At 47.4% G+C, this 26011-nt stretch overlaps 1 protein-coding gene across 1 annotated transcript in view; it reads right to left on the bottom strand.

Annotated features, from left to right (window-relative positions):
- lpp (LIM domain containing preferred translocation partner in lipoma) overlaps window positions 1–26011 on the bottom strand; it is a gene marked incomplete at its 3' end in the record, with an annotated part of 68520 nt that overhangs the window by 7834 nt on the left and 34675 nt on the right. The window contains 3 exon segments of the mRNA XM_067229797.1: window positions 8834–8956; window positions 13777–13871; window positions 24586–24788. Of these exon segments, the coding sequence (XP_067085898.1) occupies window positions 8834–8956; window positions 13777–13871; window positions 24586–24784 (417 nt within the window).

Genomic DNA, 26011 nt, shown 5'->3' with positions numbered 1-26011 from the left:
CTGCCGAGGCGAGGCAGCCTCCTGCCTCTCCTGCCGAGGCGAGGCACGGGTCAAGGCTGGCAGTGGTCGGTGCCAACCCCTCTCATGTTGACGTTGGCGGGGGCAGGATATAAACTGACATCTGCCAGGGGAGTTGAAGTGAGGGGAGGGGGGAGGGGGGGGGAGGTAGGGGGAGGGGGGGGGGAGGTAGGGGGAGGGGGGGGGGAGGTAGGGGGCGGAAGGGGGGGGTAGGGGGAGGGGGGGGGGAGGGGTCAGAAGGGGGAGGGGGGGTAGGGGGAGGGGTAGGGGTCAGAAGGAGGAGGAGGGGTAGGGGGGGGGGTAGGGGTCAGAAGGGGGAAGAGGGGGAGGTAGGTGGGTGACTGACAGCAGCAGCACAGTAGTAATCACAGAATCCTAATAAATATTTATCCTGGCCAGATCCCTTCTCTCTGCCAAACGTAGAAATTCTGTCACTCGCAGCCCGCAGCTGTGCCCTGATGGGTGAGATTCATGCGTCTGGACCGGGAAGGAGAGGAGAGGATTAAGCCTCCTGAGGCTCACGAGGCCCTGACAGGCTGGGGGAAGCTGACAGCGCACCCAAACTAGAGAGAGGAGTCGCCGCTTCAAAAACACAACCTGCTCATACAGGACACCTTCAACTCCCACACACACAAACACCACTTGAGCCAGGTCATTTCCATCCCCTGTAGTGGACCTGAGTGAGTACATTTGCAACCATCCTACCCTTTGTGTTTATTTCTTTAATCCCACTGAGAGGACGGCCTGAGCCGTGGGGAACGGCAGTGTGATTCTGCTCAGTTAACTAGGTTATTTTGAAAGGTTTTCTGTGTGTGCATCTCTGCAGGTCAGGTGACCATCTGCAGCTGGTGGAGCTGAGAGGATGGTTGTGTCATGTTGTGGATACTGGTCTGATAACTGGTTTTTAAGCTCTTAATATGTTCATGTGTAACAGCATGTAGGCAACCAGACGTGTGGCTGACTGGAGCGATGTTTATGAGAGGGGGCAACACGCCCAGGTACACACAACCCCTGGGCGACCCCCGGGCGACCCCCGGGCGACCCCCGGGCGACCCCTGGGCGACCCCCGGGGACTGAAGAAGCCACTGACACAGCTGAGGGTGTCTGGGCTGTGGAGGCTGTGTGGAGGCTGTGTGGGGGCTGTGTGGAGGCTGTGTGGATGCTGTGTGGGGGCTGTGTGGGGGCTGTTTGGAGGCTGTGTGGAGGCTGTGTGGGGGCTGTTTGGAGGCTGTGTGGAGGCTGTGTGGGGGCTGTTTGGAGGCTGTGTGGAGGCTATGTGGGGGCTGTTTGGAGGCTGTGTGGAGGCTGTGTGGGGGCTGTTTGGAGGCTGTGTGGGGGCTGTGTGGAGGCTGTGTGGGGGCTGTGTGGAGGCTGTGTGGGGGCTGTGTGGAGGCTGTGTGGGGGCTGTGTGGAGGCTGTGTGGGGGCTGTGTGGAGGCTGTGTGGGGGCCCTCCCTGCCGTCTCTTACAGCTGTGACATGTATGATCACTCAGAAGAGAGCGTGCTACGACTACTAACATGAACAATCGAAAACATATATAAATAAATACAAATCCAACATTTAGTCTTAGCGGTATGTAGGCTTCAGGGAGAAAATGAGGAAGCTTTAAAACAACTGACACTGAAAGCTATTTTATCAAAGTAACAGGTAACTAAACCAATCTGTATCAAAATGATTACGCTAAATTAATGGGTTATTAATAAAAAGTCTTAATGAAAGTGTTAATAAATAGTGTTAATTTCAACCTGCATATTCTCTTAACATGATTCCTGCCGCAGAGTACATAGATTACAGCTCTGTCTCCTAATATAGCCAGCCAGCCAGATAGACAGGTAGACAGGTAGACAGCCAGCCAGATAGACAGGTAGACAGGTAGACAGCCAGCCAGATAGACAGGTAGACAGTTAGACAGCCAGCCAGATAGACAGGTAGACAGGTAGACAGCCAGCCAGATAGACAGGTAGACAGTTAGACAGCCAGCCAGTTAGACATGTAGACAGCCAGCCAGTTAGACAGGTAGACAGTTAGACAGCCAGACAGTTAGACAGTTAAACAGACAGAGTTTGGTAGAGACAAGAAATAGACAGACAGAGACAGACAGAAACAGAGAGAGGCAGAGAGGCAGAGAGGCAGAGAGGAGAGAGAGAGAGAGAGAGAGAGAGAGAGAGAGAGAGAGAGAGAGAGAGAGAGAGAGAGAGAGAGAGAGCGCCTGTTCCCTGGTCTCACCAGTGTCTCTGCCTCTCTGTAGGAGACGTGTCTCACCGCAGAACCTTCTTATTCTGGTTGAGCCAAGAGCTTCATCTGGAGCAATTACCTGAAGACAGACAGTCCTCCCCCTCACACACACACACACACCCACAGACACATACCGCACACACACACCCCACACACACCCACAGACACATACCGCACACACACACCCCACACACACACACCTGTTGCCGTGCTAGCCTCCTGTCAACAGCTTGGAGACAACATGCAGCCTCTGTGAGCTCTCCCCCAGGACCCTGCAGACTCCAGCTTAGGGTGCAGGACCCTGCAGACTCCAGCTTAGGGTGCAGGACCCTGCAGACTCCAGCTTAGGGTGCAGGACCCTGCAGACTCCAGCTTAGGGTGCAGGACCCTGCAGACTCCAGCTTAGGGTGCAGGACCCTGCAGACTCCAGCTTAGGGTGCAGGACCCTGCAGACTCCAGCTTAGGGTGCAGGACTCCCCACGAGGCATCCAACCAGAGGGGGAGACCTCCTGTGTGTGTGTCTGTGAGGATGTGTGTGTGTGTGCGTGTGAGGATGTGTCTGTGTGTGCGTGTGAGGATGTGTCTGTGTGTGCGTGTGAGGATGTGTCTGTGTGTGTCTGTGAGGATGTGTCTGTGTGTGTCTGTGAGGATGTGTCTGTGTGTGCGTGTGAGGATGTGTGTGTGTGTGTCTGTGAGGATGTGTCTGTGCGTGCGTGCCCGTGCGTGTGTGTGTGAGAATGTGTGTGTGTGTGTCTGTGAGGATGTGTCTGTGCGTGCGTGCGTGTGCGTGCGTGTGTGTGTGAGAATGTGTGTGTGTGTGTCTGTGAGGATGTGTCTGTGCGTGCGTGCGTGCGCGTGCGTGTGTGAGAATGTGTGTGTGTGTGTGTGTGTGTGAGAATGTGTGTGTGTGTGTGCGTGTGTGTGTGAGAATGTGTGCGTGTGTGTGTGAGAATGTGTGTGTGTGTGTAGGCCTGGAAAGGTCACCATCTCTATCATTCTTCAAGTCGTCTGTGACTGGAGGTGCTGAAGCTGCATCTCTGCAGGAGCACAGGAAGATCAAGGTGCTGTGTTGTGACAGCAGGTGCCAGCCTCCATGCTCTGCCTGTGGAGGAGGGGGAAGGGGGGATGGGGAGGATGAGGGGGCAGAGGGGGTGGGGGGGATGGGGAGGATGAGGGGGCAGGGGGGGGAGGATGAGGGGGCAGAGGGGGGGGGGGGGATGGGGAGGATGAGGGGGCAGAGGGGGGGGGGGATGAGGGGGCAGAGTGGGGGGGGGGAGGAGGATGAGGGGGCAGAGGGGGGGGGGGAGGAGGATGAGGGGGCAGAGGGGGGGGGGATGGGGAGGATGAGGGGGCAGAGGGGAAGGGGGGATGGGGAGGATGAGGGGGCAGGGGGGGGGGGAGGAGGATGAGGGGGCAGGGGGGGGGGGGATGGAGGGGATGAGGGGGCAGAGGGGGGGGGGGGGGGGGAGGATGAGGGGGCAGGGGATGGGGAGGATGAGGGGCCCCCCAGGCGATCAGAGGAGTGATCCAGACTAGCAGGGTCTCCACAGAAACTGTGATGATCTCATGACGCGCTATAAAGTCATTTGGTATTGATCACGCCACTGACATAAACACCCCTCACACACACACACGCAGACACACCCAGACACACACAGACCCAGACTTAGAGTTTCTGTAAACAGCAGTGACGAGTGACAGCTAACTGCACTGGCAGCATTCTATTCAACGCTGGAATCTAATCCCCATGGTTCCCAGGCGGAAGGTTCCGTACATCATGTACAGTACAGACAGGGAACTGTTCACAGCAGACCTATTAGGAACTGAAAAGAATCCATTAAAATGATTCCTACATCAGAGAAGGTGTTTGAAAGCCAGCCGACACTTCTGCTCTGCGGGCTACCTAACAACCGAGCAACATGGAGCTGGGTCTATAGGCTGGCCTAGCCAGGGGTAGGGCTGGCCTAACCGGTGTGTGTGTGTGTGTGTGTATGTGTTGGTAAACTGCATAGTCTGGGGAGGTGGTCCTATCAATATTTAACCCTCGATGGCATGCTGTTCATTATTAAAAGGGTCTGGCTCGCACTGTAAAAGCTTTTCATATTCAGCCTAATTTTAAACGTTCACATTCGATTAATTCATATTATAACAGCGTTGTTTCTGCAGATGTGTGGATATGAGGTTATTATTATCAGTATGCCTGTGTGAAATGTTAACATCTAACTAAGAACAGAAAAAATCTAACTAAGAAGAGAAAAAATATATAAATTAATACAAATACAACATTTAGCCTTAGCGGTATGTAGGCTACAGGGGGAAAAATAGGAAAAATGAGACACTTAATTAAGGCTGTCACGGGTCAGGAGTTCGTCCTGCTGCACCTCACAGCAGCGCTAATGCAGAGGTCAACTACCCGCTACAGCAACACGCTCAAACGGGCAGGAGAAAAAAAATATACGTAAGTGTTTTGATTAAACAAATCTAGGATGACAGCGCTTGGTTAGAGTTAGAAGAACTACAGCGCATTAGTGTTTTGCAGGGCTGAAGTCTTGAGTTACAGCGCTGTAGTCCAACTCATCTTAAAGTAACCGCTTATAAATATTTAAATATATGTCAGTATATATTTAAACGGTGCACCGGGGACGGTATCTACTTGTTCGATGAGCGGATACGTCTCGACGGGATCTATAGACCTACGTAGGTTAATATGAGGTCGCGGCAGTCGGCTCTCCTTTAGCCGGCGCGAGGAGAGGCGCTAGGAGAGGCGCTCCTCAGCTGTTTGACGCGTGCTCTGTTTTGACAGTCATAGGAGCCCGCTTGTTACCCCCCGCCCTCAACAAGCCTGATGCGCTTGGACAGGCCTGCGCTGCACATTAGCGCTGATCCTAACGCTGCGGATTGATTGCTTTGCAGCACACTCACGGGTCCTTAGCATAAACGTGGGCTGGCTCGTCTCCGACCGTCACCGTGGACTTGATCTGTCGGCCGCGCGTGGTAACAGACCCCGTCATCAGACTCTGCCTGTACCGTAACATGTTGGTCGTAGCTGTTATTAACTCTGGGAGTCGGTACGCACTACGCAAGCAACAAGTTACCGCGTCATGTACTACACTTGATGGCGATAATGTGATTGAAAATGTTCAACCGTTTCTATAAAAGTCTCCTGTGATAATAGCTTTTATATTTTAGTAGCCTAGAAAGTAAGTGGTTCAGGAAGCGGCATGACAACGGTGGAGAAACTGCTTTAACCTAATTACCATGAATTAGGTCTTTTAACACATCTTTCTTACTGTAATCAAAAGAAGAAACATTCATGGAAAATAGTCGTTTCTGCCACAGGGATGGTATATGACAAACAGAAAATCTGAAAACAGGTAGGCCTATGAATGTTATTTGAAGCATAATAAAAAGCCAGAGTCTATCAAGAGTTCCAGGTGGGAATTGTTTTCCTTATAAGTAGCATAACAGTCCTCTTGTGAGTTTCCAGGTTATGGATGTGATTAGTTTGTATCAGGGTTTAAAGGCCAGAGTGCTGAACCAAATTATAAAGCAGAACAGGTGTTGTGAAGGACAGGAGGTCTGTGGATCCAGTCAGCTGGTCTGACTAAAGGTCACCTACTGAAGTCCCACCAAACTACCACTACTGGAGGATAACATTCCTCTGCAACACAAACTATGTCACACCAAATGCGTTTCCTCAAATGGATTTAGGAAGCAGGCGACTGGGACTTATATAACGATCACATTACCCCCCTTTATGCCATGGAGAAAACCAACTAAAGCAAACAAAATTGTTTTGATGTCTCTGAACCGTTTGCGCCGGCTGAAAGTTTGTGCCGCGCTGTTCAGACTTTTATGATGGAGAAACACAACACAAACTCAGGCTGGATTTCATCTGGGAGCCATCCAGCACGTCACCTGGGGAGGGAGTCCTCTCCCCCTTCCCTCCACTCCCCTTCCTCTCCTCCTACTCCCAATCCCTCTGAAGTGAGCGATGAGAGTGTCCTATTGATTTGGAGTGCAGGCTCGGTAATCGAGTGCACACAGAAAGCTGTAAATTGAGGGCGCTTGTTACTCTCTGCTTATACAAGTGGAAGATTACAGTCAGCAGCTGTGGCAGTGCCGTATGAAACCTGGCCAGTTACACAAGCCCAGCGTCACACTGTGGAAGAATGCAACAAAAAACCCAGCACGTCCTGACTGAAGCAGCTGGATGGAAAAAAGGTCAAACAGAGTTAATCAGCTAGAATCAGCATCAGCTGTGGAGAGTACGGTGTCTGTGTGTGTGTGTGTCTGTGTGTGTGTGTGTGTGTGTGTGTATATGGTGCTGGTAACTGTGTAAGATAAACAAACAAATATAAAATCTACAGTAACTCTCTGGCCAGCTGGGACAGAGCAAAGACAGATTTGTCACAACGCATCAGGCTATTTCTGTTCCACATTAGAGTTCCTCCTTCTTCTAGGGAACACATCCCAGTGAGGAAATGTAACTTAGCAGATCAGCTACAAACTCAACTACCAACAAGCCCTGACTGCTACACGATACACATGCTGCAGACCAGAGGGCACATGGTGGGCAGACCTGTGTCACACTCATATCAGACCCAGAGGGATGGTCATTCTAACCCTCATTCTAAAGGCCCTCTTTTTACGGCCTGCACAGGTGCGTATGAATTTTTCAAATCTTACTGACAAAAGCTTTCAGACTCGTTTCTCTGTGGCTTGTTTGGTTCCTCTCACAAGGTTTTTTTTTCTTTTTTTCTACAAAGGTCTGCACTTATGCTATATTTTATTTAGGAAAATTTACCAGGCACTTCCACAGCCTATGGGTGCAGAGCCTCAAACATGTGGTTGTTTTCCTCTGTGTGCATGTCCTGTATGTATCCCTTTGTTAGAGTGTGTGTGTGTGTGTGTGTGTGTGTGACGGGGACAGAGTAAAACAGTGTGACAGACAGAGAGAGAGAGAAAGAGAGATGTCTTTATACAACACAACAAAACTGAGATGTTCAGCATTTCAGACTGTGTACAACATGCTCATGTGGCCGCGCCGCTAAGTACTGTAAGCAACAGCAAAACACTTCAGGTCAGAGAACCTGAAGTGCACCTGACCCCCCCTCTCCTCAGGTGAGGGCAGCTCCTCTCCTCAGGTGAGGGCAGCTCCTCTCCTCAGGTGAGGGCAGCTCCTCTCCTCAGGTGAGGGCAGCTCCTCTCCTCAGGTTACCCCAGGTGAGGGCAGCTCCTCTCCTCAGGTTACCCCAGGTGAGGGTAACCTGAGGAGAGGGTAACCCCAGGTGAGGGTTACCCCAGGGGAGGGTAACCCCAGGTGAGGGTTACCCCAGGTGAGGGTAACCCCAGGTGAGGGCAGCTCCTCTCCTCAGGTTACCCCAGGTGACGCAAGCGAAGAGGAGACGGTCAGCGTTCTACGACCAGCATGTGCAGCGACGGTGACAAGCTGCAACAGCTGTTTTCTAATAAGAACGTGTGTGGCCTGGGTAAGCTGGTTAGCATGGTGACGGGCCCAGGGGGGACTGGGGGCGGGGGTCTGTCATCTCGCCCGCTGGAAGGCCCTCTGCCCTGCATCCACGGCCCACGTAATCAGGCCACCAGGACCCACATCCAGCTCCTACTCTCTGGACTCTTCCTTGTCTACCTTGAGGGTTTAGGTTGGTTTAGGTGCAGTTCTATATGTGAAGCCCTTTGTAGCATTGCTTGTAAAAAGGGCTATACTAATAAAGTTTGATTTAAAGGAGGGATGTGTGTAGTTCAAGTTGTGTAGCTGCACACTCAGTGGTCAGTGCCAGAAGTAGAGTTCAGCATCGTGTGAAATCTGAGCCCTGGTATTGTACTGTAGCACTCTCAGCCTGATTTAAACACAAATGGTTCGCTTTTTTTATATGCCCTGTCCTACATTAATTGTGTGTCAAATTATTTAGTTGAATGCCCAAGGCTTAGATTTTTTTTCTTCTAAATTGCTCTTAATAAATCGTTTCCTATCGATTAATGATATAGGTCGAGACTCATTTTATCATAACTGCCTCACACTTAACAGAATGTGCTTGTGTGTAATATGTGCAATTTGATAGAATTTTCCTTTTTTTATAACAATATTGTCTCCTTTGCAGTGCTGAGAATGTGCCCGGTCTCGGGCACACTACACCACAACACAGAACTCCTGAATCTCTGTCAGCTACTGGAGTTTTCAGTTCATCCCATTTATTTTGTAGTTCCTTTCGTCTCTCGGTGTGATGAAAACTACAGTTCCCACATAGGCACACGTGCTACATGAATGCAGGGGAGGGGTAGTACCTGTATGTTACGGGGTGGAGGAGGTGGAGTTATACCTGTGTGTTGCTGGTGGAGGGGGTGGAGTTATACCTGTGTGTTGCGGGTGGAGGGGGTGGAGTTATACCTGTGTGTTGCGGGTGGAGGGGGTGGAGTTATACCTGTGTGTTGCGGGTGGAGGGGGTGGAGTTATACCTGTGTGTTGCGGGTGGAGGGGGTGGAGTTATACCTGTGTGTTGCGGGTGGAGGAGGTGGAGTTATACCTGTGTGTTGCGGGTGGAGGAGGTGGAGTCATACCTGTGTGTTTCGGGGCTTGTAAGGAGAGCTGCTCTCCAGGTCGGCCAAGATGCTGGTGAGAGAATCAATCTCAGCGTCCAGACTGGAACGTCTCTGCTCCAGGGTCTTCTCCTGACCCTTGATCTGTCACACACACACACACAACCGTGATTACATTCCCTTCGTCGGATTTTCCCAGTAGTCTCCGGTTAGTATTAAGATTCCTGTGAGCACATTTCACCTTGACCTTAAACAACCCTCCTGAGGCTTCACATCACAGGAGAGTCCCTCCAGGCAGAGGGGCTACACACTCAGCCTGGTGAAGCCCACAGCTCAGCCCTCCAGGCAGAGGGGCTACACACTCAGCCTGGTGAAGCCCACAGCTCAGCCCTCCAGGCAGAGGGGCTACACACTCAGCCTGGTGAAGCCCACAGCTCAGCCCTCCAGGCAGAGGGGCTACACACTCAGCCTGGTGAAGCCCACAGCTCAGCCCTCCAGGCAGAGGGGCTACACACTCAGCCTGGTGAAGCCCACAGCTCAGCCCTCCAGGCAGAGGGGCTACACACTCAGCCTGGTGAAGCCCACAGCTCAGCCCTCCAGGCAGAGGGGCTACACACTCAGCCTGGTGAAGCCCACAGCTCAGCCCTCCAGGCAGAGGGGCTACACACTCAGCCTGGTGAAGCCCACAGCTCAGCCCTCCAGGCAGAGGGGCTACACACTCAGCCTGGTGAAGCCCACAGCTCAGCCCTCCAGGCAGAGGGGCTACACACTCAGCCTGGTGAAGCCCACAGCTCAGCCCTCCAGGCAGAGGGGCTACACACTCAGCCTGGTGAAGCCCACAGCTCAGCCCTCCAGGCAGAGGGGCTACACACTCAGCCTGGTGAAGCCCACAGCTCAGCCCTCCAGGCAGAGGGGCTACACACTCAGCCTGGTGAAGCCCACAGCTCAGCCCTCCAGGCAGAGGGGCTACACACTCAGCCTGGTGAAGCCCACAGCTCAGCCCTCCAGGCAGAGGGGCTACACACTCAGCCTGGTGAAGCCCACAGCTCAGCCCTCCAGGCAGAGGGGCTACACACTCAGCCTGGTGAAGCCCACAGCTCAGCCCTCCAGGCAGAGGGGCTACACACTCAGCCTGGTGAAGCCCACAGCTCAGCCCTCCAGGCAGAGGGGCTACACACTCAGCCTGGTGAAGCCCACAGCTCAGCCCTCCAGGCAGAGGGGCTACACACTCAGCCTGGTGAAGCCCACAGCTCAGCCCTCCAGGCAGAGGGGCTACACACTCAGCCTGGTGAAGCCCACAGCTCAGCCCTCCAGGCAGAGGGGCTACACACTCAGCCTGGTGAAGCCCACAGCTCAGCCCTCCAGGCAGACTCCCCCTTAGGACGGCTCTTTCAGACACACTAACAAATGGTTTCTCACATGGTTCCTCACCACCTCTTTCCACCCCTAACCCCATCCAGGTAAATACAGCCCCACCTCTCAAACATGGATGTGTCACTGAACATATAGAGCGATGTAGAGATGTTGAAGGTTCACAAGGTTAAAGGAACACCAAGGCCCTGAACACAAACGCTGTCTGTCCATCAGGACAGGATCTGTCTGTCTGTCCATCAGGACAGGATCTGTCTGTGTGTCTACCAGGTTAGTATCTGTCTGACTGCTCTGAGCTCCTTCGTCTCAATAACTCATCCCCGGTTTGGCAGGAGAGATGGTGCAACAACGTCAGTGCTGCAGTTTATTGTCGTCGTCGTCCCCCCCCCTCGCCCCCCAACAATGTTAACAATGTTAACTCTAGTCTTCACTGAGGGAAGCTGTGCACAATATCTTCATCACTGGACAGTTGAATGAACCAATGAAGCGCAAAGCCATGCAGGAGAAGGTAAGAGGATAAGAGCGTCTGCTAAATGATGTAATGTAAGAGGAGCCTGGTGTGTTTGAGAGGAGAGAGGAAGGCCTGTTTCATCTGGGAGGGTCAGTTAAGCAACGCTTCATCTCCGGGGGGGAAACGCCAATGGGCATTCCAAAATAAAAGGAGACGCCTCACCCCTTCCTCAAACAACATATTTTGTAGTTGGTTTTTTGGTATTTTGAGCGATAGTAATAATGAATTGGCCATTAGTGATAAAGTCTTCCTCTTCCTAAAAGTTCCAGGGAATTTCTCTAAAGCGGTGATGAATACTGTATTATTTCTGCTGTGCTCCCACAGCAAGAGCACCGCCTCTGATTGCCTGTGGGCCCTTTCTGAGCTGGCTGGATCGTTCACTGCCTCCCATTCTAATGTTATGTGTTTGGATTACCTGTCACAACCCATTACAGGCAAGACTACTCCTATCTGGAGCCGTGCTGCTGTTCCAAACATCTAAGGCAGCCATGAAGGCGGTAAACAAAGAACAGCACTAATGGCACGTCTCAAATCAACAAAAGACAACAAGGCAAAGAGTTTTAGCGGCGATAACGAGGGGATGCATGCAGACGTGTCTCAGCCGGAGCCCAGATTATCGCCACGTGGGGAAAGGGTCATGTGGACAGCAACCGTACAGTAACAGGAAGAGTAGAGGGATGAAATCACCTCTGTGCGAACCACTAACTACATCTGCACTGTCCGTGGATGGAGTGTGTGTGGTGTGTGTAGTGAGCTGTGTGTGTGTGTGGTGTGTGTAGTGAGCTGTGTGTGTAGTGAGCTGTGTGTGTGTGGTGTGTAGTGAGCTGTGTGTGTGTGTGGTGTGAGTGAGTCACTGTTGCAGGGTCTTGGATCAGGGTCTCTGGGGTCAAAGAGGCAGGCTGAATGTATACTTAACTTTCCCCCCTTCAATGTTCTGTACTCATAACAAGTTACCCACGTCCACTCTTCCACCACCACATTAAAAGATCTTTAACATGCGCAGAGTTTGCTCTCGCTGTAGGGGACATCATTAAGATCTTAAGGGCATATCATGAAATTAATTTAATCACCAAGGGGTATTTCAAAGCCAGCACAATAGTGGAGAGAAAAAAAAATATATTATTGGAACCGATTCTTTCAAAGGAGGCAGGCGGTTAATGGTATTATGTGTGACGTGTCTGTTTCACCCTTGATCTAAAACTCCTCTGTGGTGTTCCTCTGTAACACCACAGAACACCACAGAACACAGCAGAACACAGCAGAGTACAGCAGAACACAGCAGAACACCACAGAACACAGCAGAATACAGCAGAACACAGCAGAACATGCCACATGGCTCTGGAAGGAAATAGCTGATGATAGCCTAATATAGAATCTTAATATTTGAATTTCCATTTCCATTTCCATATTCAATTACAGTAACCGTACAAATATAGGTTAGGTTTTCTTTGATTATTCATGTTTTCTTGAACACAGAGACCCTTCCTGTTGTTAGTTCTGCTTAAGAGCAGAAATTATTTAACATCCTGTTCATGAAAGATGAAGTGATTTGGAATAGGGACATATTTAACTCAGTGGTCTGAAACTCAATTATTACAATCCCCACAGAAAAAAACACCCAGATCTTTTAGTATCTGGATACAAATAGACATTGTATAATTCAGGGAACAGGATGCCTCTTGAACTCAAAAGTATGAGTTTAACTCCAGCAAGAGATCTCCTTCTGGGCTGTGTGTTTAAACAGTTCAAACAGTTTCACCTCCACTGATAAGACACCCATTAAACAGGTTTACTAGTGAACAGGGACAGTGTTCTTTTTATTTCTCCAAACAACAAGGGTTCCAGAGAGCAACTCTATAAAGCCAAGTCAACAAACATCCAGTCCTGGTGCTCAGGGCACACTGCCCTCCAGCTCTGCTCAGTCCGTGGGAACCGGCAGCAGACTGAGCGGGTTCCTTTAGAGAACATCCAGTCAGCCCTGTTACATAACGAGCACTACTTCACCGTGTAGTGAGGACCTCATAAAACTCTCAGGTTCACCACCCTGCTGACGGGGGAGAGGAAGGGGGAGAGAAGGAGAGGAGAGAGGAGGGGGGAGAGTACAGTACACCCTGCTGAAAGGCGAGAGGAGGCGGGAGGAGAGAGGAGAGAGGAGTGCAGGGGAGAGTAGAGTAGAGTAGAGAGGAACTGCTTCCACGTCACATGTGATAGCTGTGTGAGGATCAGTTTTGAGGTCAGGTTCTGGATGAGTCAGAGAGAGCAGATCTCCCAGCAGGGAGAGGGGCAGAGAGAGCAGATCTCCCAGCAGGGAGAGGGGCAGAGAGAGCAGATCTCCCAGCAGGGAGAGGGGCAGAGAGAGCAGATCTCCCAGCAGGGAGAGGGGCAGAGAGAGCAGATCTCCCAGCAGGGAGAGGGGCAGAAAGAGCAGATATCCCCGCAGGGAGAGGGGCAGAGAGAGCAGATCTCTCAGCAGGGAGAGGGGCAGAGAGAGCAGATCTCTCAGCAGGGAGAGGGACAGAGAGAGCAGATCTCTCAGCAGGGAGAGGGGGAGAAGTGACCAGTCTGCACCAGCAGGGGTCAGTCCTCCCTGTCCCCAGACAGCAGAGGAGGGGAGGGGCCTAGGGGGTTTGGGGAGGCTGGATGGGGGAGGCTGGATGGGGGAGGCTGGATGGGGGAGGCTGGATGGGGGGAGGCTGGATGGGGGGAGGCTGGATGGGGGAGGCTGGATGGGGGCGATGCTTGAGGGATTCAGTGGTACGACAACTCTGGATGTAGCCTGATACTCAGATGGCTCTGACACTCGCTCTCATAGCTGCCTCACCTCCTGCCTCACCTCCTGCCTCACCTCCTGCCTCACCTCCTGCCTCACCTCCTGCCTCACTTCCTGCCTCCCAGAGAGGCAGAATTGAAAGAGGCCAGCCGAAATACCACAGAGAAAAGGTGTATTTGTTTCTGTAAACAAATAAAAGTGTCACAGAATTATCTAACCCTGTTTCCGTGCTAGCTTTCTGATGTAGAGGAGGGATCTGGGAGGGAAGGTTCCTGTGTTCTGTGATGCACAGGGGGGGGGGGGGGGTCTCACCTGGTACCCGTCCAGGACTGGGGGGAGAGGGAAGGAGGTGGGCGATGGGAGATCACTGGGCTCGTCCATCGGAGGAGGCGGCGGGGGATACTCCTCTGTCACATAAAACACACAACATGTTTTAGAATATGTCCAAATACCCCTGCTGCTATCTGACTTCAATAAGTGACTACAATACGGAACATTTCTCAGTTAGGGTGATGGTTACATTCTGTTCCGTGAGTATTATTACATAATACAGACACATAGAATATTCTATACAAGATAAACCTCAATCAGACTACTCCAATAGCCATTAGACATAACAGCAGTTGCATCATCAAAGGTTTTAAGAGAGAGAGAGAGAGAAAGAGAGAGAGACCAGATCGCTCAACACAAACAGATTGACAACCATAATTGCTACAATTGGGTTAACTAAGAGGTTCTAATCTGGAGTTAGCATGGGTATTTTCTTGAGATTGGAATTGTAAACTCTTGAGTTACAAATAGGTTAGAAGTGTTTGTGCTGCCACGGGCACAGAAACAAGCCACGTTAGGAGTTCTAAAGTCCCAGGCTAATCCAGGGATTGTGTCAAACCACATGTTTCAGACAGGATGAAGAGTTATGTGCCAAATTAGATTTTGATTTGGTTTCTCTCAGCACAGGACTTGAGATTGAATCATTTGACCGCATACTTCTAAGTACCAAACCAGACATGAGCTTTGCAAATTAAAAGCTTTTATCAGACGTAATGGGAATTTGTTGCAATGCTAAGACTTTGATGAATCCTGTTCAAATATTCCATTAGCTTTTTGGGGCTTTTATCTGTTTTCACTAGAATCTAATTGATGTCATCAATGTAGTTTATCCAAGTCTGTTGACCAAATTAATTAAGCGTGGTACTCAGTTGGTACACGCGCGCACGCACGCACACACACACACACGCACACGCATGAACGCACGCACACACACACACATCAACAGTTCCTATTAAATGGGACACACGTCAGGGTCTTGCGCAATACATTTCCGGAATTTGTTAGCTTGACATTAAACATTTACCCTCAGGGTAAATGAAGGCTCTATGTGAATTGTTTATATAATAACCTTGTGACCTCCGCTAAAACTCCAGAGTAACAGCTTCACTATCCGTGGTGACAGAATAAACCCTGCCTCTACAAGACACTAACCTCCTCCTCCACCTCCTCTCCTCCTCCTCTCCTCCTCCACCTCCTCTCCTCCACCTCCTCCTCCTCCTCTCCTCCACCTCCTCCTCTCCTCCACCTCCTCTCCTCCACCTCCTCTCCACCCTCTCCAGAGATATTCCCATCACATAATAAGTAACTTGTAAGTTGCATCTTGACACACAATTGATACATTAAGTTCCATGTTCATCTCTCCCCAACATCAGAGTTGTTTTGGATTTATTATTTCAGGAAACATGAAAGCCATGAATGTTTCAGAGAGGCATGTTTTATTGAAAAGGTCTTCTGAGGAGCGGAGAAACGTGAGAGGTGGGGAGAGGGGGCGTGGGGGAGGTCATTAACCATCCATGTTTAACAAATGTAGCTTGTTCCTTAGCTGGAAGTCCATGCTGTGGTGTGTCCAGATTGAGAGAACTTCCTTCTACATAAAGACAGCGTTACTGACTATAGATCCAAGGAGACCTGTTAGGTTTGTACCCATGCCTGTTGTGGATGTGTCTACTCTCAGTCATGTCGACATCGTTAACTCCCTCTGTCTCATCCAAAACATACATTTTTTCTGAGAAAAAAATCCTTATTTTTGGACCTTTCGAAACTTAAAAATAAATATTTTGTCTTGCAGCCTGCTGTGTTGCTCCATGGTAGCCATCTTATGTTTGTTGTGCGTGATCACCAATAAATTAAAATAGGTGCACAATGACAAAAACTAATATTGATCATGCCACCAAATACAGATTAAAAGTAAAGTAACGAGCCTGGCTTTAAAATAGAAGGAGAAAGTAAAGATATTTGTGTAAAACAATTATGTTAAAAAGCACAGAAAAAGTACTGATACCAGATAAATCTATTTAAGTACAGTAACAAAGTATTTGTACTTGGTTACTTCCCACCTCTGGATCTCGAAGAGCTTTCGGTGATCCTTCCTTGCTTTAGGGAATACAGTTCATCTGCAAAATCAGGCAGCCTCCTTTCAAAGGTTGTCTCCACATTCAGGACATCTGTCAGATGCTGTATGTCGAGATCATTCTGTGAGCATGTTTGTAAAATGTGCAACTTGCAATCTCTTTAGCAAATTCTGCAGATGTACAGATTTGTACATACAGTGCACTGTTGTTAATGACACTGTACAAAACCCTCAAACAAATGTTCCTAATGTTCCTTTACAAAATACGTCCAAAAAGCTGCTCTTGTACAACAAAAGTTTGTTGTGTTTGAGCTGGACTGAACCGGTCTGAGCTGTGAGGGCTTCTGTGCCGTGAATGAAGTCACTTCCATTTGTGCCGACAGGGAGACGAAAGCTCCCAGCAAGCACTAATGAGACAAGCAGCAGGAACACCTACTTAATACACCAACTTCCCCTCTCTTTATTGAGCAATTACTCTCAAGTAGCTGCTTTGCGAACAAGGAATCCTAATCAGTAATTAAAGTTATTTGAGAGGCCATAAGAGGTATAATTGGTTATCAGGAACATGAATGTTGTTCAGCAGATGATAAAGGACTGGAGACTGATCCAGCTGTGTAACAGTGGGAACATTAAACATATTTGCAGAGTAACTAAGACACTTATGTACACATTCAAACAACAAAATCTGATGAGATTTTGAGCTGATGGTGACTTATTTGATAACTTAGGAATGACCTCTGAAAAAGTCTTAATAAAACACAGTATTTAACAAAGGCGAGGGCTAGGGGTTGTACAGGAAAGGTAGGCGATTTCTATATTGTTTTCTACAGTTTTTCCCGGGAAATAACTTGATGTCAGAAGGTTGAAACAGGCCTCTCAAAATTCAAGCTGAAATGTGTTCTTTACGAGGTCCGTAACGCAGCGTTACGTATTGAGGTTGGATGGGTACACTCTAAGGGTACAGTGATGGGGAAAGGATAACAAAGGTTCAATATATGTTCACACAGATTCATATCTGCTCAGGACTATCTGCATTTGAACTCACTGAGAGCACAGTCCATCTGGACATCCAAGGCCAGACTGGCCTAACTTGTCCTCTCCACTATCCAGGGGATTTAACAAACAACCTGAACCCGACTCGAGTCACGAATGCGGAAGGTGTTGGCGACGCAGGTCCTGTTTTTATCTCTGAGAACTTGAGTAGCTGGACTTCATAGGCACTGAGGTAAATAAAGAGGTGGGGGGGGGGGGGGTTTAGTATTTCAAGGTCTGTTATAGTGCTGTAAACTGAAAACCTATAAATAAATTGCCTAAAAAAAGAAAGATAACCAGTAGGGTCATGTGACTCTGAGGGTGGAGGTTTGTTTTTAAATGTGGGTGTGAACTCTTTTTTAAATGACTGAGGATGCGGACATTAAATAGGATTTTCTTCGTTAAAACAGTGTGTGTGTGTGGGGGCAGATTGGACATTTTATGACACAAGGCATCTGTGTGACACTGTGGGCATGGTTACAGGCCACCAGGCCTTCTGAAGCACCTGGGTCAGACTTCTCAGAGCTGAGTCACTGGGAGCGTTCATTCCTTCCTCGTCTTTACAGTAAATCTGTAATCTGAAAAGCAAATTCGTAGTAGCAACTAATCCATGGCTTAAAATAAAATTGCTCTATTTGGAAAATAAGAAATGAATATACTATAGTGGCATAAAAAAAAAAACGGGACAAATGATAATCCTTCCCAGACAGGATGGAGTTTTGAGACCAGGGTGTCATTTAGCATGTTTTATCTCTTTGCAGTCCATTCCAAGTACGCTGTGGCAGAGAGGTTGAGAGCACAGCGCTTTGACTTAATTACGGAGCAATTCTGTTCTACCTTCCGCTACAGTTGAGCAACTGAGCTCTGGTCCTAATTAGCAGTGATACATACAAGAGAGATTTATGACTTCATTTGGTGGGGAATGCAGGGGCTGGGGTTTGAGGTCTTTAGGGATGCACTTCTGTAAGTGTAACGGAGCAGACCAAATTGGCTTCCGACGGTTTAAGCAGTTTAGGATTTAACGGCATAAAAGAAGGATTAAACTATTGTCTACAGTGAAAGAAACCCACATCGTGGAGAGGTGATGGCTTTAAACACAATCCCAACAAGCCTTTACATATAAACACGGTATCTGGAACACTGGACTCTACACGCGTGTGCTAGAGACCGTAGTCCAGTCAGGTCAAGAGGTGATTCTTCAAAGCTGCTGGGGAGCTCTCCAAGGAGGAAGAGGCTTGTCAGTCAGAACGGTTTAGGTAGAAGCTAACAGATAGTTTGGTTCTAGTTCCTTTCACATCAAAATTGGCTCTGATGCTGTGTCGACAAGTGGGGAAGTGTGAGGGCTGTCTGTAGATGTAGGAGATCTCTACAGGCAGAACAGGAAGTGTGAGGGATGTTTGTAGATGTAGGAGATCTCTACAGGCAGAACAGGAAGTGTGAGGGATGTTTGTAGATGTAGGAGATCTCTACAGGCAGAACAGGAAGTGTGAGGGATGTTTGTAGATGTAGGAGATCTCTACAGGCAGAACAGGAAGTGTGAGGGATGTTTGTAGATGTAGGAGATCTCTACAGGCAGAACAGGAAGTGTGAGGGATGTTTGTAGATGTAGGACTACACATAATCCTGAAGATTTTCAGCAGCTGGAAATAAAACTTTGGAATCTAGCAGCATGGGCATGAGGGGCCTCTGGACGTATAGTATGAGTGTGTGTGTGTATGAGTGTGTGTGTGTATGAGTGTGTGTGTGTATGAGTGTGTGTGTGCATGAGTTTGTGTGTGTATGAGTGTGTGTGTGCAGTGCTGCTGACTGTAAACCAGAGAAGGCGTGAGCAGGTGAGGGAGGAGGTTTATGTGAGGACACGAGAGGCCACACAAGGAAACTTCTGGCATGAATATCCAACTGAACTTCTCTTACATCTGCAAAGTATGGTAATAAATACCTACCCCATCCCAACCCCCCGTCCCAAACCCCCACCCCCGTCCCAAACCCCCACCCCTGTCTCAAACCCCCACCCCCACTCAACTGAGGGGAAAAAAAGACCAAAAAGACGACCAAAAAAAACCTTAGAATACTAGCTTCAATATTCTGATGAGGATCAAGATGAACAGAGATAATTCAGGCACTGCCACACTTCACCCACATGTATTCCGCACGTTTCAGCAGATAGCTACAGTGGAGGCCTGTGCTCCAGTTAGATTAAGTGATCTTCGTACAGTTCCAGCTAGCAGCTGGAGCCGCAGGTTTCTATAGGGACACACAGACTCTCACTGGTGGGTTTCCTGTCAACTCTCCTGGTAACAGTCGTGAAGGGACTCTGACATAACAACCGGTAGTCAGTTTGCCTCTGGGCAGCCAAGCAGGGAGGGAGAAAACAGCTTATGCAGATGTTTGACACTTTTTCAATCGCTCTGAGCACACAATTAGTGGGTTCATGGGAAGACTGGGAGTACAGAGTTTCTGTCTAGAATCGTTTCTGACACGTCTTCAACTTTAACTGAGATTATCCTGCTTCATAAAACCGCTAAAACACGATAATCTGAGGCCAGACATCGTAAGAAAACACTGCAATAATGGCACGCAGTATATCGTCAGATGGCGGTGTGCTGAACAGTTTATGTCCATCTGTAGTTGTTGCAGAAGTTGTGTTGTTTGTAGGTGTTGGGGAGACCCTGATTGGAGAACTTGGGTGGATCGTGTTCTAGAATTTAACATTCCTCATAATCCCTGATACAGTAGGAGACATTCCACAATGTTATACCATCTTAGCTTAAATTAATGTCTTAAATCTGACCCTGTTTTTGAGATTTACATTTTACCGCGACACATATTGACGACAAGTCATGTCGTCGCAGTGTCTGCCATACCATATGGCCACATTTTGTCATTTTCACATTAAACAGGAGATTTCCCGCAACAAAATCTTTTTGATGATTCTAAAACTTCCTAACGAACATCAAGATTACATGCTTTTCTTAAACCGCTGAAACTCAAACAACATTTAATTATTTCCGGTTTGACATGCTGGAAGACACCGCTTTAATGCTCCCATGAACAGACAAGTATGTCATGTTTACATCCAGGGAACTTGCTGAGATGAAGTGTTTTAGAGTTAATCCTGAACTATTCAGTGAGACGACATGCTCATATATGGGTCTCCTCAAAGCCGTGTTCCAGTGTGACATCACACACCGTGGTGATCAGCAGCTCGATCACCTGACACACATCATCCCTCCCCTGACCAGTGCAGACAGCTGCCTAGAAACAGAATCCTTCAGTAAAGGTCGTAAGTGAGAATCAACTACTTTAATTTCAGATAGTTATAAATAAATATTAATATGGTTGGGATCTCATAGAGGGATCTGGCTTCATGCTACTTAATTTATATTTTTAAAATAATCTGAATGCTTATTTCTGATGCTAAATGAATGGATACAGACTGGAATCGGGCTAGTAATGAGAAGGTTGCTGGTTCGATTCCCGGACGTTCAAAATGAGGTTGTGTCCTTGGGCAAGGCACTTCACCCTACTTGCCTCAGGGAGAATGTCCCTGTACTTACTGTAAGTCGCTCTGGATAAGAGCGTCTGCTAAATGACTTAATGTAAATGTGGATACACTGGCGCTGATGAACATGTGCTTCTCCCCAGGACGTCTCCTCACTTCATCAAGCCTTCTTGTCTGACCTTCTTCCAGGCTGTATCCGATCTCCTTACAAGCTATGTAAACCTGATAGGGTCAAAGAGATGTCTGAGATGTGTGTTTCCTGCTGAGGGCTTAAAACCAGGGCAGGTTAGACCAGTGACGCTGCCAGGAGACCTCAAACCAGCCCCACTGACCCTTCCCTACCCTGGCCCAGTTTATGACCCCCACCACCCCTACAACCCTGCCCTACCCCGGCCCAGCTGCAGGGCCGGTAAACAGGGCCCCCGACCGCCCAGTCGCCCCCCAAGAGATGCCCAGGACAAAGGACCCCCGGGCCCTGCTCTGACAAAATGAATTGTCCCTAATTTGCATTTGTGCTAATCCGCCGTTTTATATCAGATGGCCCGAAAATTTGATATAAAACAAAACAAAAGGCCTCGATAATCTGTTCATAAAGACTCCTTATCCTCTGATGAGCAGCGAGACGTCTGCAGTAGGCTTGGCTTGTTTGGATGTTTAGAGGGCAAAATGATAACAAGAATATAGTATGAATAATTAAAATAATAATAATGATATATCTTAAGAATATTATTGTCATATTCATATTATTATCATTATTATTCTTACAAATAGCATCTTGAAAGGCCCTCACATCTTGTATCTTAAAGACAATCTATTGATTTACTAAGCACACCTTCACCTTGAAAACACTAGTATTTTGCATAACTTTGACCCAATCAATGTTATTCCCTATAATATTTATAAACTAGCAAAAATCTTATTTCAAAAGCTTCTAGAAATATTAATCAAATTACACCTTTGACATATATAAATATAACAACTGTTCTACAGATTAAAAGTAGACATGAATTGTCAACAAAAGTTGCAGACCATAATGAACTACAATTTATTCTATGTACGGCAGTAATCAATTTACTTAACCACAAAGTTTTGAAGTGGCCACCCAAATATTTTGCCATTTAATCCTCTTAATTCACAGACAGTTGAGAGTAAAAAAAATGTTTTTAAAAGCTGCTGTAATCATGAAGTAAACCCTGGAGGACCTGGAAAATACCAAACAAAATCATGCAGCCGGGAACACTTGTAGCGTGTAGCGTGTAGCGTGTAGAGTGTAGCGTGTAGCGTGTAGCGTGTAGAGTGTAGCGTGTAGCGTGTAGAGTGTAGCGTGTAGAGTGTAGCGTGTAGCGTGTAGCGTGTAGAGTGTAGCGTGTAGCGTGTAGCTCGAGGACACAGAGGCAGGCGATGCTTGCTGTCTCTGTCTGAGAGAACTAGCAGGAATGCTGACAGGCTGTTGCTAGGGTTTACTTTCTAGGCACAAATACTCAGATCTAATAAAGACCTACTGGCTCCAGCACCTTTTTGTACTTGTAATAAACAAGCAAGGACTCTACATTGTAAACGCCTTGCTCCCTCGCTTTACACCCCCAAAATAGGCCTGTTAATGATTTTATCATGTAAGAAATTAAACTGCACAAACTTTTGTATTTATTTATATAGCCTACTTTATGGTTCATGTAAGTATATTACATCTTATATAACTCATGACCTACAAACCATGTATGTAAAAAATAACGTTATGTAATTTGATGTGCTCCGTGAATGCTTCTTGACATGGCTGAACTTGACACACACGTTGCATGTAAACCAAAACTATGTCAGGCGTCTCAGTTTCTACCTGTTCCTATCAACAGATGACACAGCAGAATGATGGTCTTTAACATGTAAAAGGCTGCTAATAGAAAACAATCTAGCTTTTAAAGGTGTTTTTTTTCAGGAACAGAAAAACCTACTGGACCCTGAGCACAGCGTATTTGAAGACAGACATGTTTCACAAAGGAAGCTGGCCGAGGGCAGTAAGGCTGCAGTTCAGACCGCAGGTCCCTCAGGAGAAAGGTACCATTTCTCAAAAATAGGCCCCTTACTTTCGCCCAATTTCATAACTGTTTCCTGTGTTTTGCAACTTGACAGAGGGATTCCCTGGGGACGAGTCCCACATCAGATATCATCTGCAGCCTAGGAGAAGTCTGCTTGAGTATCAGACAAATATAAGCAATTAAATACGTTTTGTTTGAATTAAACTAGCTTTGTTTTAGCTTTCCCTTCAGACAGATGTTCTTGTAGGTAACAGAGTCCTCTGTGTCTCAGTGTCGGTCATCCGACCAGCGACGGTCTAACAGCTGTTTTGTGTGGAAACTATGGAAAGCAGGTGCTTTTATGCTTTTCATTATATTTTCTGTCATCAACTAAATGTTGTACTTCCTGTTTTTTTTTTTCCTTTTCAGTTTCAACTGACTTTCCTGACTATTTCAGTTTGTTAGCAACATACTGTAACAAAAGAAAAACCCTTGGTTTGCATATTCATTTGATGATTATGATAGACTGTCAAACCTTTAAAGCAGCACTTTACAGTTACTGGTAACCAACCCTGTGTCCTCTTTATAGAACAAAGACCAGAGTCAGAAACAGGTTTATTGACAATTAAGTTTTCACACAACCTAACAAATAAACCTGTTTTGGATTCTCATCTTGTTCTATAAAAAAAAGATAAATTTGACAATTTCACAGCTCTGACTGATTAATATTAACCAAAATACTGACACTTCCCTCTAAAGTACTGTATCAAGTGATACTTTACAAACCTCATTAGCTTCACGTTAACACAGAACATATTATCCAGAGGCCCTCTGAGAGACTTGTCGTTTAAGTTTTATCTCACATTTTGTGATTCTTCCTCTGGAAATACCCCTGGTCTGGGACTCATTTGTAATCTCTCTGAATGCAAAGTCAATTATCCCGCTGTAGAGCTGTGTGTCTTCACTCTAATGTACGTGTAATTAGCTTGACACTCGAAATAATATTCTACAGTGGACTCGAGAAAAGGTGGCAAACCACAAGTTACCTAAGGTATATTTGTCTCTGTAGCTGTGCCTGGCCTTGAACATAATAGCTGGGGTCAGAAACATTAATATCAAACCTGTCATCCCAGATGAGTGGCTTGCTGTGAGGGGCAGGTTAGTATTCTACAGTGTGAAAAATACATAGAGGAAAAAAAAAGACTATTTTCTTTTCTGTTCAAGTCCAAATGAAGACTGGGCCAACTGGTGAAAGATCAAGTCGGTGGTTGGAACACACAGTAGCGTAAACAGTGCGTCTTTTCAGTGGAAACATCTTGCTCACTCCCGGCCGAGTCTGCAGTGATTAGCTTTACTCCCTTTATGCAAGACTTTATTTAAATCTACCCCCACTTTCATGACTTTACTCCACGAACAAAGCCTTCGTTTCGTCTCCCACTCTCTCCCCATCAAAGAGATCCAAGGGCTGGGCAAAAAAAAAAAACAGACCTTGAATTCATCTTTTAACTTTGTGAAATATACCAAAATAGAGAGCCTTAATTAATACCATTTTAATGCAAAGATAAGTTAAAGTCATATTCCTTATCAGTGGGCTTTTTAGGACGAAAAAAAATTCACACAGTAACTATGGAAACCCGTGTACAATAGAACTGCTATCAGCCAATTAGGCGGGTGAGAGAACACTTATTACTTTAACAAATACCTCCTAATACCCTCTAAAAGAAAATTAGCAAATGACCATACTGCAAACGAGTTGTTGAGGACACCATACACCATTCAGGTATTTCTGAATCTAAAACTGGCGGTGTTTGGATGTATATGGATAATTTAACAACAGCTAAATGAATTAGTTATTATTGCACCATAACAGTAGAGGGTGAATCCCTTCCTTTGAGAGGGAGGGGCCTGTCCTTGTTGGTAGTAAATAAATAATTACCAGTTACATTATTCTTGTGGTTTTTACTATGACTTTCAAGCGTTTTAAAAGAAGTTTCGGGGAATCTTTATCTAGAGAATTCATCGTTGCAAACAACTCACAGACCCTCCCTACCCTGGCTGAGCCGTGGGAACGTGCTACAGGACGAGCACGTGGGCAGTCTCACCTATGTTCAGATGAAATGCATGTATGTGGAGACTGGCATTGTGATGTGGCATGAGACACGAGCTCGTCCTACCTCCAGCATCAGCGTGGGCAGGGTCTCCGGGATGCTTGTACGGGTTGAACTTGGGCTTGGGTGCAACCACAGGGGCGAACTTCTTGGGGGCCTGTTGCTGGGAGACAGAGATGCTGGGGGTCCCCAGGGCGGGCGTGGTCTCCACCCTGGCCGTCACCTGCCCCGGTTGGTCTCCATCACTGCTGGAGGGGGTCCACATGGTTCTGCACAGACAAGAAGACCACTGTTAAGGTTTTCACTGCTCCAACAACGTCCACCAAACACCAAACATGTTATTGTTGGGTTTTATAAGAGCAGCTGTTGGTGTTAGTTTGAGGAGTCTGAACAGGTCTTTTTTTTACTGCTTCTCACAGATACGTCGCTGCAGTTCTGTATATGATACAAGTGAAAGCAGGACTGGTATACTTTAATTACGCATCTAAACAAAAACATGACACAAATTAAAACGATTCTGCAGACTGGAACTGAGCCTTACAACATGGGTATTTCAAAACATCCCAAAGAGACACAATGCTTTATGTTTCATGTCCGATGTTAACAAAGGTTTCTGCAACCCCACCATCTGTCTACTGAACTGCTGGGGTGTCACAGACTTTGAGAGCAGGTATGGAAAATGATTCTGACTGAAATTTTAGATTTTCCTTGAATTGGTGCAATGTTTTGAAATTAAATTTATTTAATCAGAGGAACAGTTCGCCCTACCAAGTTCATTACAGACACAGAATCGTTTGTGCTGTGTGGAAGTCACACTCACTTCAGTAACCACACAAAATAACACTCTTCAGATTTGTACTTCTAGTGTAATGAAGAAGGAAGTTAGGAACCAGCAACACAAAAACACAATCCAACACCTGACATCGTAAAGGTTCACAGGAAAGAGGAGATCTCATCACAATGTGAATGTTTCCTTGAATCTCTTGGCAGCGCCAGAAAATACATAAAGAGGTATTTGTGAACTTGTGATTTGATATCTGAGCCAGTGGGCAGGGTCAGGAGCATGGAGAAGGGCCAAAGGCTGGCACAAGCTGGCGGCACAGCATGTGTTCCTTCAACACTCACACACACACACACTCACACACACACACACACACACACACACACACACTCACACACACACTCACACACACACACTCACACTCACAACAGCATTCAACAGGAACAGCGAACTGTGCCCAATCAGAGGTCTGTTGGGACACATTAAGTTAGCTACTTGGAGCGGTCATTAAAGACTCTAAGTGAGTGTGTGGCCTGCTTGTGAAAGGTGAGATGCTGGGAGATATTCCACTCTGCTGTTTGATGGATGAGAAGGCTGAGGGTTAGCTATGTGGGCTGACACACTAATCCTCGTGACCACAGACACCAGCCTTGTGAGCTGAGAAGCATTCAGGTTGACTCAAGGATAGAATGTCAATATCCAACCCGACAA

Source organism: Osmerus mordax, chromosome 26 (genome assembly GCF_038355195.1).
Source record: "Osmerus mordax isolate fOsmMor3 chromosome 26, fOsmMor3.pri, whole genome shotgun sequence".
In the NCBI taxonomy this organism is placed as follows: Eukaryota; Metazoa; Chordata; class Actinopteri; order Osmeriformes; family Osmeridae; genus Osmerus; species Osmerus mordax.
This window is presented reverse-complemented; position numbering and strand designations above follow the sequence as displayed.